The sequence below is a fragment of the Neofelis nebulosa genome, chromosome 14 (genome assembly GCF_028018385.1).
Source record: "Neofelis nebulosa isolate mNeoNeb1 chromosome 14, mNeoNeb1.pri, whole genome shotgun sequence".
Taxonomy (NCBI): domain Eukaryota; kingdom Metazoa; phylum Chordata; class Mammalia; order Carnivora; family Felidae; genus Neofelis; species Neofelis nebulosa.
Genome location: NC_080795.1, coordinates 57,287,747 through 57,300,113, shown reverse-complemented (window position 1 = coordinate 57,300,113; position 12,367 = coordinate 57,287,747). Strand labels below are relative to the sequence as shown.

The following is a 12,367-nucleotide window of genomic DNA, read 5'->3' as shown; positions in this document are numbered from 1 at the left end:
ATTTATATTATACATGAGTTTTCATTTACAAATTATAGAAAACATTATAAGTATTACCAAATTAAGCCAAACAATCTAGCCCAAGAAAAGTCTATCATGCAGGTTAATATGATAATAATAAAAAGTTCCATTGTGTACCATCTAAATGTTATCTCTTACATGACATGAACATAATGAATACCATTTCTGAGGAACACTGGTGCTTGGCAAGTTAACTGTTTTAGGAGTTCAGCAACACAATTTTTACACTAATATCAGGTTAAAAGTAAAGCAGTTTCAGGCAGGAGATAAGTAACTTTGAACAGCATCTCTCAACTTTTTCTCTTCATTATCATTTATTCAACCCTCGAAACTAAATACTATGGAATAAGATTGGTCAATAACCAATTTTCACTCCCTTAGGTAAATGGAGAATTAATACATCATTGTAAATACATGCCTTATGGGCAAAAGAATGGTAACATGTGATGTCGGTAAACTTTTCATGTAATTTCTATGCACTTTTGGAAATAATCTGCTATACATGAATATTTTAGTTCAGAAATCTCATATATGGAAAACTTCCTTATGAAAATACAAGTATCAAAAAATGTGAAGTTATATGTGAAAGGTTGTTTATTTCAGCATTGCTCTTGGTAGCAAAAAAATTGAACTTATTAAGATGGGAATGATCGTTGTGGTAATGTCACTGTGTGAACTATTACTCAGCTCTCAAAAGGCAGAATCTGTATCTACTGACCCTGAGAGATGTCTAGATTGCACTGATAAAAGAAAAGCAAATTAGAATACAATGAGAAGTTATACTTTCAGAAGAATGGGAATTACGTAGGGATGTTTGAGAGCTTATCGATTTTGTTTTGCATATTTTGGTCATGTTAAATTAGTTTCTAAAAGCATTTGGTACTCATTTAATATATTTTTTTACGTGTCAAAAATGGATTAAGTTCAAGGAGATGAATAAATGAGAGAAATTGCAAAAGAAACAAACATTTTTTATATTAATTATGTTATCAGAAAAATAAGCATTTGGCTAACCTTGAGCAAGTTGCAGAAAAACAACCAACCAGCCTTGGAAACCAGGCTTTCTGTCGGTATTCTCAATTTTATTTACTTATTTTTAAAGTTTATTTATTTATTTTGAGAGAGAAAGATAAAGAAAGTGAGTAGGGGAGGGGCAGAGAGAGAAGAAGCAAGAGAATCCCAAGCAGGCTCCCTGCTGCCAGAGCAAAACCTGATGTAGGGCTCCAACTCATGAGTGGTGAGATCATGACCTGAGCCAAAATTAAGAGTCACGCACTTAACCGACTGAGCCACCCAAGAGCCTCTGGGTAATCTCAATTTAAATGTTTTTAATGTTTATTTATTTTTGAGAGAGAAAGAGAGAGAGAGACAGAGACAGAGACAGAGTGTGAGCAGGGGAGGGGCAGAGAGAAATGAAGACACAGAATCTGAAACAGGCTCCAGGCTCTGATCTGTCAGCACAGAGCTTGACGCAAGGCTCAAACTCACGAGCCGTGAGATCATGACCTGAGCCGAAGTCTGACGCTTAACTGACTGAGCCACCCAGACCCCCTTTGGTATTCTCAGTTTTAAATGTCTACCATAAAAAAGCATTATTTTGATAATAAGAGCAAAATTTATATAATATGAGTTCAAGTGTTACTTAAGGTCTACTGAGCTTGGAATTTTAAAAGTATCCATGTGGATTCCAACCTTCTTAACTTGATATATGTAGGAATTAATATATGTGATTGTCCTTGGGGAGCATGTAGTGACCTGATTTAGGAATAGTATAATAATTTCCTCTTCTTCATAAATGATTTGAGTTGGTTATTATTGGCACATTTACATTTTAATTATAAATATTTTGCAGATTTATGATGGAAAAGATAAAACGACTCATCTACTAGGTGCATTTACTGGTGCGTCCATGCGAGGCTTGACTCTTAGCAGCACTTCAAATCAGCTCTGGCTAGAATTCAATTCTGATTCTGAAGGGACAGATGAAGGTTTTCAACTTGTCTATACCAGTAAGTATTTTGGAAGAAAAAGAAAAAAGAAAACAAAGGCCAAACACTGATGCTGAGTATTTATTAAATAACTATAATATACCAGGTGATGTAATATCCAACATTTGATCAAGAATTTGAAGTTTAGAATGACCTTCAATATATATAATTTTATTTGGCCCTAAAAACAATTCCATAAATTACAGGTATTCTAACTGTTGCAATTTCACAGTTGAAACAAGTAAGGTTAAGAATGGTTAAGTAATTTGTGACTTTGGGCTTATTTATTTATGTATTTTTAAAATAGCAATATTCTCCAAGTTTGATATTTAATAAATACTTATTTCTTATTTTTTAATAGATGGAAATTCAGTGTTTGCAAAATTCACACAACCTATGTGTGGTAGTTATAGTTGGATAGTCATTAATGATAACTGGATGGTTTCTGATGAGTTTACATTAGAGTTAAGGTTTTATTTTGTTTTGCTTATGTGTTGAATTGCTTTATTAAAAATAAATTCATACAGAACTATTGCATTATACTCCAATTGGCTATTCTAACAATTAAGTAGAAGTTCAAAGGTTGGTGGGTCACATCCATGTTTTATATGAATTAAATGAATTTATTTTATACCAGTGCCATAATATAAGAAATAGACTAATTGCATCTATCAACAATAAATTATATTCAAGTAATATATTTATTGAGTTCCTACTCTATAAGACAGTACACTAAGAAAATAAATCACATATAAACCTGCGGTGGTTACTAGCTGTGTGTTTAACAACTGTATAATCTATCAGATCAAATTAGTTCTTGGAAGGTCAGAATACTCATTTAATTTAGCAAAATAAAACAGCAACATTCAGAAATCTTTACTTTTAGAATATTTGAAAAAAATCTGATGACTTCTATAAATTTTCTCAAGAAATAAGATGAATCGAAACTATTACAGAAATTGGGAAATTAAAAAGGTTACACCATGAAAGATACTCACACAGGATCCTAAAGGGAACTTGAATCAAGTTATTGTTTGTGAAAATATTCTTTCCTAATGATATGAGAAGTAGGAGACAACAGAGTATATCACATTAAAATTGTATTAAAAAAATCTGGTGCGTATAACTAAGAGATTACTCTTGCTCCCTGTTTATTTCAAGGCTTTTTTCTACCTGTGCTAGAATTGTTACACCAATAGTGTATCAAAACATAAATTAACAAAATGAATGTTCAATTCATGTTTCTGAATCCTGAGAACTGTTGTGCACAATGCAGTTTTTTATGAAGTACTTCCAAAGACAAATGAAAATCCAAACAAACTGTGTTTACAGATATTACCAGGTGATATATTAAAAGTAATAATATTGAGAATTATTGCTCGAATATAATTGGTGCAATCTGCTCAGAAGGGCACATTTTTTAATCTGCTTTTCTCTTTTCTTTTCTCTGTTTTCTAACAAAGATGCTGACATTTTTCAAGATATGGCTCAATGTTTACATAATGATCTTTCTTTGCTCTGCATCATTTTGCATTTCTCCTTGTCTAAAATGTTAATGGATGTCACAGGAAAAAAAAAAAAAGAAACTAGTTTTCCTTCTTTGGATAATTTAAATTCTTTGTAACTTGAGATTACTGATGCAAAGATACTGGACATTGTAGGACGTACCTGCATTTAAAATTGTGTGGGTTGCTTAGGTGCCTGTAATGAATAAAATCATTGACTTTATTCTCATTGGTATGAGCTACTAGATGTCAGAAAGAGAGATCTTAAAAAGCAAATATTTGAAGTCACTCTTCTTAATGACTCTAGTTTTTCATTATAGAATGTGTGTCTCTATGAAGATGGAAAGCTATAGAATTGGGAAGAGAATAGAAAAGGAATTATTCTTTTAAAAGCGTAAATATATATCTATAAATACTTTTCAGTCTCTGAACTAAACTAAAATGTATATATGCCTATTTCCAAGTTGTCTCTGGATATCACCAGGTCAGTGAAGGGTCCTATGATTTTCTGAATTGACAGCTGTGTTCTGAGCCCCTCTGCTGGGGAGGCTCCTGGAACTAGTAACACGGCTGTTATTAATTGTATTTGTTCTTAAGGATTACTTCTGGTTTTTACAGTGGTGGTCTTTCTACATATCTACAATGATCTTAATAGTTAACCACAGATATCCTAGCTTTGACAGAAACTTGTGCCCATCCTCCAAATGTATTTTCATTTCCAGCCACAGGCTGCTTTCTCTTCCAGGTTAACAATTATTGGTATGCCCCAACCTGAATCATCAACTGAGCCTTTGAGCTAAGACTCCTCTTCAATATTTCCCCACTGCTGCTTACCTTCCTTCAGCCAGAGTTAGCCGACTTTTTAACATGCCTTTTGCAGTAGTTTATATTTGCAACTAATATAGCAGTTATCACACTCTACTGTGGTTATGCTTTTTTACAAACATATTGTGCATAGTTCTTCAGGGGCCATTTCCTCTCATAATGTCTACAGTCAGTTTAGTTCAATCGCATGTTTTTACATATTCTTGGTAAATTAATATGTGGTCTGAATACTGATTTTATAAAAATGCTTTTGTGTTATAGAAGAAGATTCTACTAGGGCACATATTTTAAATATTCATAAACTTCTTAGAGGCAGTTACTAATTTACGAACATAAAGAATTTGCTAAGATGCCCAAACATGAGAAAAGAATGTAAAAGACCATGTTTTTGTATAAGAATCCCTGTATCTATTTCTCAATCTAACTCCACCCTGCCATTCTGTGTTATGTTCCTCCTTAGAATTATCCACACTTTTTCTCCGAAACATCTGAGAGAACCCTTTGTGATACAGAGGAATCCCCAGGCTCCACGTTGAGAGAACTGGAGACAGGAAAGGAGTCAGTTGACTCTAGGGCAGATCAAGTAAGGATTCATGAATGAGGTAGTTTTTTAGGTTGGATTGGCAGGTCAAAAAAAGAAATGGTAGAGAGTATTCTGGGCAAAGAATAGGATGAAGACAGGCACAGACTAGAAAGATCATGTGAAGCACATTCAAGGCAAATACAGAAGATAATCCAATTCAGATTAATTCCACTTGCCTGTCTCCTCACAATTCTAGTGTTAGCATAAACAGGCCTTTGGTGACCACCCTTATAATGACAGGTATCCTATGTCACAGTAGTCACTCTCTATCTTTCTATTACCCATTTTGTTGACTTGTGTGGTTGCCTGGTTATTTCCAGCTTTGAGTACAGAGAAACACATTTGGCTGAGATAAAAATGAGGAAATATTTTAGAAAAGACCTTTTTAAGGTACATTTTATTCCAACTGTCCATTCATTATATAATCACTAAGAAAGCAAATGTTTTTAAAAGTAAATGCAATTCTTTCCAAAAACACTTTTGTCACTTTATGCCTGAGAATCTGAATGCTTTCTTATTGGCTACCCTTACAATCGGGGAGTAACTTAGACCTAGTATCTTTAATGCAGTATGTGTAGTATTTAAACTTTATTTCTTGAAGTTATGCTTCATTACAGATTCTTTTAGCTCTCTTTATTTGTAGTTATCCCACTTTAATTCAGAGGAAAGTAATTGGATATTTTAAACAACCATCCATTACAGAGCTAAATCACACCTTTTTGATGGATTATAACATTGTCTTCTCAAAAGCTGATCCAGTAAATGTCCATGATGCCCAGCCATTAGGCACTACCTCTGGGCTCAGATGTCCTCTGGTTATCACCTCTGTACACTTAATTTACTAAAAAGCCCATTGGAGAAATGTTCATTATCCCAAGGGAAAAGTTCAGCTATATATTTGGACCCTTTTAGCCTCTCAGTCATGTTGCCTGAAATGATTCATAAATCCACATGGAACATGCCTATTTCAAATTTTATATTCAAACTATAGATGGGCATTAGCTAATTTGTGACACCTTTTCTGTGCACTAACCCTATAAATATATAATAAATTATCCTTATTTAAAATGTTCAATATAATTGCCAGTATGTTGTTGGCAGTGGCAGTCATGAAAAATAATCAGATGATTTGTTAACTCTAACTTTATTCTCTGGATATAATATATTGATTGCAAATGCAAGTAGAGAATAAGCAAATTACAAGGGAGCAGCAAAGTTACTCCATGTGGTTCTTTGTCCTCTAGACCACTTAACAGATGTATTTGGCATTTCTTTTGCGGTTTAAATCTTGAAATTAACCAGGTAGTAAAGGAAGTACTGACTAATGCTGCATTATGTAGTATAAAGTATTCTAACTAAAATATTAAAGAAATATGTCTTATCCGTCATTTACATAGGCAATATTATATGTGGGTCTCAAACATTAAAATATTTAGGGAAAAGAAAAGAGTAGCCTAGACCTTAAAGCTACATCTTTAAGGTGGAGTAAGATGTCCAAAACAAGATATACAAGCAAAGATCTGTCAATAGTCAGGAGCATCTCTGCCCTTGTAAGTACTTCCCTGAAGTGTAGGGACTAAAAACCTGACAACTCTTGCCAGTGAAGATCTCTACTTAGATCCTGCCAATTAAAGCCAGTCCTGTGAGAGCTGAGAGGTGGCATCAGTGGAGAAGCTATTATTTTCCACTAGCATCCGCAGGCGGGAGTGTGGGAACTCCAGGATTTCCTGAAAGCCAGCAGTGGTCTTCTGACCTTCACTGCGTCTGCATTTCTTATATTTTCCCTCTAATTTCTTGTATGGAATCCTAGCAATTCAAACTAAATGGCTTCTATTTTCCCGATCAATCCCTAGTCACCAAGTAGTTTTTGAGTACCTCTATAGCAAAACACACCATAAAGTAAAAAGATGAGACATTTCTAGGAGATACTAACAATATATGTAACAGAAAAATATAAACTCTATAGAAAAGAATCCTTCAAATTAATAAGAAAGAGAATAGTCTAAAAGAAAGTTTCACGGTAAAGAAACCTCAAGTAGTCAGGAAGCAAACAAAAAAAAATTCCTAATAGAAATTGAGAAAAATTAAACCCCAAATAATATGTTATTACACATTCATAAGGTTACTAAAAATTAAAAAGCTCTGTAATACTAAGTGCTGATGGCAATTTGTTCTTTTAACTTTAGGGAATGCAAGTTGGTAAAGTTACCTGGGAGAGTAATTTGGCAATATTTAGTAAAATTCCATTCCTACATATGTCTAGAATGCACCAACCATACATTTGGCCAAATACCAAGTGACTGATGGTTAAAAATTAATATTCAGGCAAAGCTGGATCTCAACATCCCAGAATGATGTACAAATATATGATGTGCAAGACACAAACTAGCACATTTAAAAATATCACTCACTTTTTCATGCCCAACAGATTAACATATAGGAAAGTCTGTGAGTAATATGTTTTCTACTCAGAACTTTATACGTAGGATTTAGAGCAATGACAATTAAGAAAAAAAAAAGAATTCTTTACCATATCTCCTTTCTTTCAGTTGGAAATACATAGCAATCATTTGCACAAACCTTTGCTTATTTAAGTGTTTAACTTCTATTCCTCAAAACTGTAAGGATTATCTTCTTACAGCATTCATATAAAGATTGTGGTTTCAAAGTTTGATGTTTCCTAGAGTTTGACGAGTAAGAAATACATGTGTGCCATTTTTTTAAATTAGTTTGACTCGTGAAAAAAATGGAATGTGTAGTCATATAAAACATTCTTCTCTTTATTCCTATTACATTCTTTTTTTTTAAATTAAAAACATTTTTTTTTTTTAATTTAGAAAGAAAGAGAGAGTGAGCATGAGCAGGGGAGAGGGGTAGAGAAAGTGAGACAGACAGAGAGACAGAGAGACAGACAGAGAGAGAGACTCTCACGCATACTCCACGCTGTGTGGAGCCGGATGTGGGATTCAATTCCACAACCCTGGGATCATGACCTGAGCCAAAATCAAGAGTCAGATGCTCAACCGACTGAACCACCCAGGCATCCCTCCTATTATATTCTTTGTCATCTCTGAATCAAAGAGGATTGTCATAGTTGCCATGGGTGACTGTGACTGTGGACTATTTCCTGCTTGCGAATTTTAAAGTGACAATGTTGACATTATGTTTTGCACACATCTTCATATGAATATAAAGAATCCTAAAATAAGACTTTTTCTTGCAAGATTCATGGCCTAAGTAGAATTTACTAATCAAACATTAAGTATAATTCTTAAAGATTCCACTAAATATTATGAACCAAATTCACCAAAGAATTCTACAGAGATTAAAATTATGATAGAATGATCTTTGTCTCCTTGCATTATTATTTAAACTTGAATTAATGTTTTTAGTTTCAGATGTCATCCTCAACTGTATTTAGCTAGCATGCTTTCTCAGTTCTCTTATTAACAATCTATCTCCCTTTTTATTTAACAATTTGATGGTGTTTACTTTTGGTCTATGCAATTAACATACCTTAATTCACCATGAAATACTCTATAAGGTAACTTTTAGAATATTAAAAACATATTTACATTTTAACTGAGTTTCAAAAAAAATAAAGTGTATAAAGATCTCGTTTGAAGTTCCATCAAAAATGCTGACTTATATTCAAAGAGTGAGTTTTCAAATACCATTTATATTTCTAAGCCATCTGCCTTATTGTATTATTTGTACTGTTTTTCTGACCATATGACATTCCCCCATGTGAATACACAGCTGTTGTTCATAATCAAATGGAATAGAAATTATGTGGAGGTAGGAATTAAACTATTCATCTCTCAGTAGATCAAGGAAGAAGTTGAATAGCAGATTAGCAGATTTTGATGCAATCTTTAGGACAAAGTGAGCTCTGCATCCCTACGTGGTACGTGCCCTATAGTAATGCTTACATTTGTGCAAAAGGAGACAAAAAGTATAGCCTTTTTGTAGCAGGGAATAATGGGAAACAATGTAAAAGTTCATCAGTTAGAAAATAAATAAATCAATTTTGTAGTAAGTTTCTAATGGAATACCACAGAGTAGTTAAAATGAATAAAATGTGTGTGTGTGTGTGCTTGTGTGCGTGTGTGTGTGTGTGTGTGTGTGTAAAGGTAAAAACACAATGTTGGCAAATATAGTTTCAGAAGAATTTTTAAAATAATTTCATAGTTTATAAAGTGTATAAATAACTTGCAAAACATTCTATATAGTGTTCATAGACATATAGATATGTGATGAAAATAGGGGGCGTCTGGGTGCCTCAGTTGTTTAAGGGTCCGACTCTTGATTTTGGCTCAGGTCATAATCTCACGGTACATGGGATAGAACCCCGCGTGCGGGGGGCACCTGGGTGGCTCAGTCGGTTGGGCGTCCGACTTCAGCTCAGGTCATGATCTCACTGTCCATGAGTTCGAGCCCCATGTCGGGCTCTGTGCTGACAGCTCGGAGCCTGGAGCCTGCTTCCGATTCTGTGTCTCCCTCTCTCTGGCCCTCCCCCACTCACACTCTGTCTCACTCTCTCTCTCAAAAATAAACAAACATTTAAAAAAAAAAAAAAAAAGAAAACCCCGCGTGGGGCTCTGCACTAGCAGTGTGCAGAGCCTGCTTGAGATTCTCTGTCTCTCTCTCTCTGCCCCTCCCCTACTCATGCACATGCATGCTCTCCCTCTCCCTCTCCCTCTCTCTCAAAATAAATAAATAAAATATAAAATATACATATATAAATATATATAAGTATATATATATATATATAAATATATATATATAATAGGTATGAGAAGAATACATTAATTCAGAATATTTACTAGCTCTTGGTAGGGAAAATCTGAAAGTGGTTGAGAAGGGAACAAAAAGGAGCTTTACTTGTTTTATAATATTTATTTTTTGATATTAATATCAATATGAATATTAATCTGAAATAATATTAATTTTTATCTGAAGCTACTATGATAGTAGAATCTGATAGAGTCAGATGGTGAAGTTGTTATGTTATCCTTTGTAGTCTTTTGTAGGTTTCCAATAACAACTTAAAAATAAATTAGAAATCCTTATACTACATAGTAGCAGGAAAGGAATTAAATCTCTGTTGAAGTTATTCATTAAGTCAAAAGGATTTAGGTAATGGGGATTTTCAGTTCATTTTGTGCTCTAGAAATTTTCATTTCATCAGAGTATCAAATTTCACAAGGAATGGTGAATATTTATAGCATATATGATTTTTCATACACATCTTTATTTAATTGTCAGTTTCAAGTATTTGAGCTTTTCAATGAAAAGACTGGCAGCTGAATGTTTCCATAAAGATAAGACAGATCTGAATATTTATGAATAGGCAACAATAATTCCACCAAATTGGACTAAATTATGTTGTGCTTTGTAGCTTATATAGTATTGTCCATGTGCATTTTCATCTACAATGCAAAGTATTATAAATTATCTTAATTTACAAAGAATATCTCCATTTTACCTCATCACCAGCAATTGCCAACCACATTTACAGAACATTCAAATTAAGGAAGGATGAATTTGGTAATGAACCTTGAAAAGAGAGCTTGATTTCCATTTTTATTTTGATAAATGATATATGGTAAAATTCAGAAGTGGCTGCATTTTGAATGATAAACTGAATATTATGTCTGGTAGAAGGCACGCAAACTTGTAATTTTTGAGCAAGAACACTTTAAATGCAGTATTAAGTATGCAGATTCATGCAAAGTAATGTGTCCTGAAAATGTAAAGTTGCTACTTCTGCCATTTCTGTTTCTATGTTTGAAAGACTGGCTTGCTTGACCGTGTATCTTTATATCTCATTTAGGTCACGATTTGAGTTCGTGACTTCTGACTTGTTGTTGGGCTCTGTGTCTGACGCCATTTATATTTGCTTTATTTTAACATATTTTCACCCAAACAGAGCTGTCACAAAGTGATCCATAAGGGAAATTCCTGAAGATTTTTTTAATTGTTTCATAAACTTCAGTTTCTCATCAGCATTATTTTAGTTTCGTCCTCAGTTATCTCCTTGAGATAATTGCCTCTAATAATACACATCCATCCATAGAAATTATTACACATCTGCCGTGTGCCAAGATTTATGCTGGGAAGTCATTGTGGGAAAGAGGGGAAAATTGAAATAATTCCACTCTATAGAAAAACAAAGAAAAGAAGCAAATGATTGTAAATTAATTAAAATGTGTAAAGTATTTCTCTGAGTTAACAGGAGAAAAAATGGTTAATACCCCATAGAAGAGAGTAGGAAGGGCTCCTTCCTCTGATAGATAATGTATCCCTCAAAATGCTGAAGTTACAATATGTATTTAGTACTTGGATGTGTGCAAATTCTAGTGATTTAATGTACGTTTTGACATTCTAGGAAGTCAATGATGCAAATTAGTGATTTGCCATATATGAGATAATGCATGCTTTTGTTGTTGTTGTTCTAGTTCAAATCTAGATTAATTTGGTCAAGGATTTGTGCCTATAAAGGAGACAGAGACTGCTTTTTGATTATCCTATGATTTATACACATAACATTTTTTTTTCTCCAGCATTATTTGTCTTGAAGTCACAGCTTTTCGTATCTCATAAGGCTATCTGGAATACTCTTTATAGTCCTCTAGTCTCAGAAGCTATAACTGGTGTAAATAGCACCTAATTATCTTTGGTACATTCACCCTATCATTTATCTTATATTTATACACTTGGTAAAACGTTAAAGACAAGAACTCTATGGCTAAGGAGCCTAGATTTTGATTGCTACTATCGTGTTTAATTTATATTATGAGGTATCCTTTTCCAGTTCTTTCGGGATCTTAATAGTGAACTGTGCTGACTGTTGTTTTTAATATTCACTTTTGTTGACTTTATTCTGCATATGGACACAAGATCTTCTGGATCTAAACAGATTAATAATTGTTATTTAAATAATATAATAATAATATCGGTATGTCCCACACACTTCTGACCTACTCCTTACCCCTGTAGTAACATGATGGAAATCAGATGGAAAAACCTGCATGGGTGGCCAGTGACAAGGCATGAGGAAAAATGGACATGCTCTGCTTAAGGCAGCTATCTTGCCTTCCTCTCCTGAAAGCAGGAAGAAAGAACTTTGCTGCTTGGAGATGGGATGGAAAGGATCTTGAGTTCTCTTTTTTTTTTTTTTAGCCTCAGAATGTAAATACATTTCTCTAAGAGCCAGATTAGCCTATGTCTCCAGTTTTTATAAGCTAGAGATGTCTGTAAGTCGTCTCGTTCTCCCCCTTGGTGCAAACACAAACGTCCTCTGGAGTCAGGTAAAGCTCTCTGGCGTTCTCTCACTCCTGGTACGGGTAGTTGTAAATTAACTTCTCCAGTGCTACTCTTATCTCAGGAAATAAAGTTTCCAGCAAAATTCATGCAAAAGCCCAAACTCTGCTGAACACAAA

At 33.9% G+C, this 12,367-nt stretch overlaps 1 protein-coding gene across 6 annotated transcripts in view; it reads left to right on the top strand.

Moving 5' to 3' along the window:
- The window catches only part of CSMD3 (CUB and Sushi multiple domains 3), a 1,263,431-nt gene that overhangs the window by 927,177 nt on the left and 323,887 nt on the right, over positions 1 to 12,367 (top strand). For all 6 annotated transcript variants that reach the window (XM_058698868.1, XM_058698869.1, XM_058698867.1 and 3 more), the window contains one exon: positions 1,874 to 2,030. In XM_058698868.1, the coding sequence (XP_058554851.1) occupies positions 1,874 to 2,030 (157 nt within the window). The remainder of the gene's footprint in view (positions 1 to 1,873; positions 2,031 to 12,367) is intronic.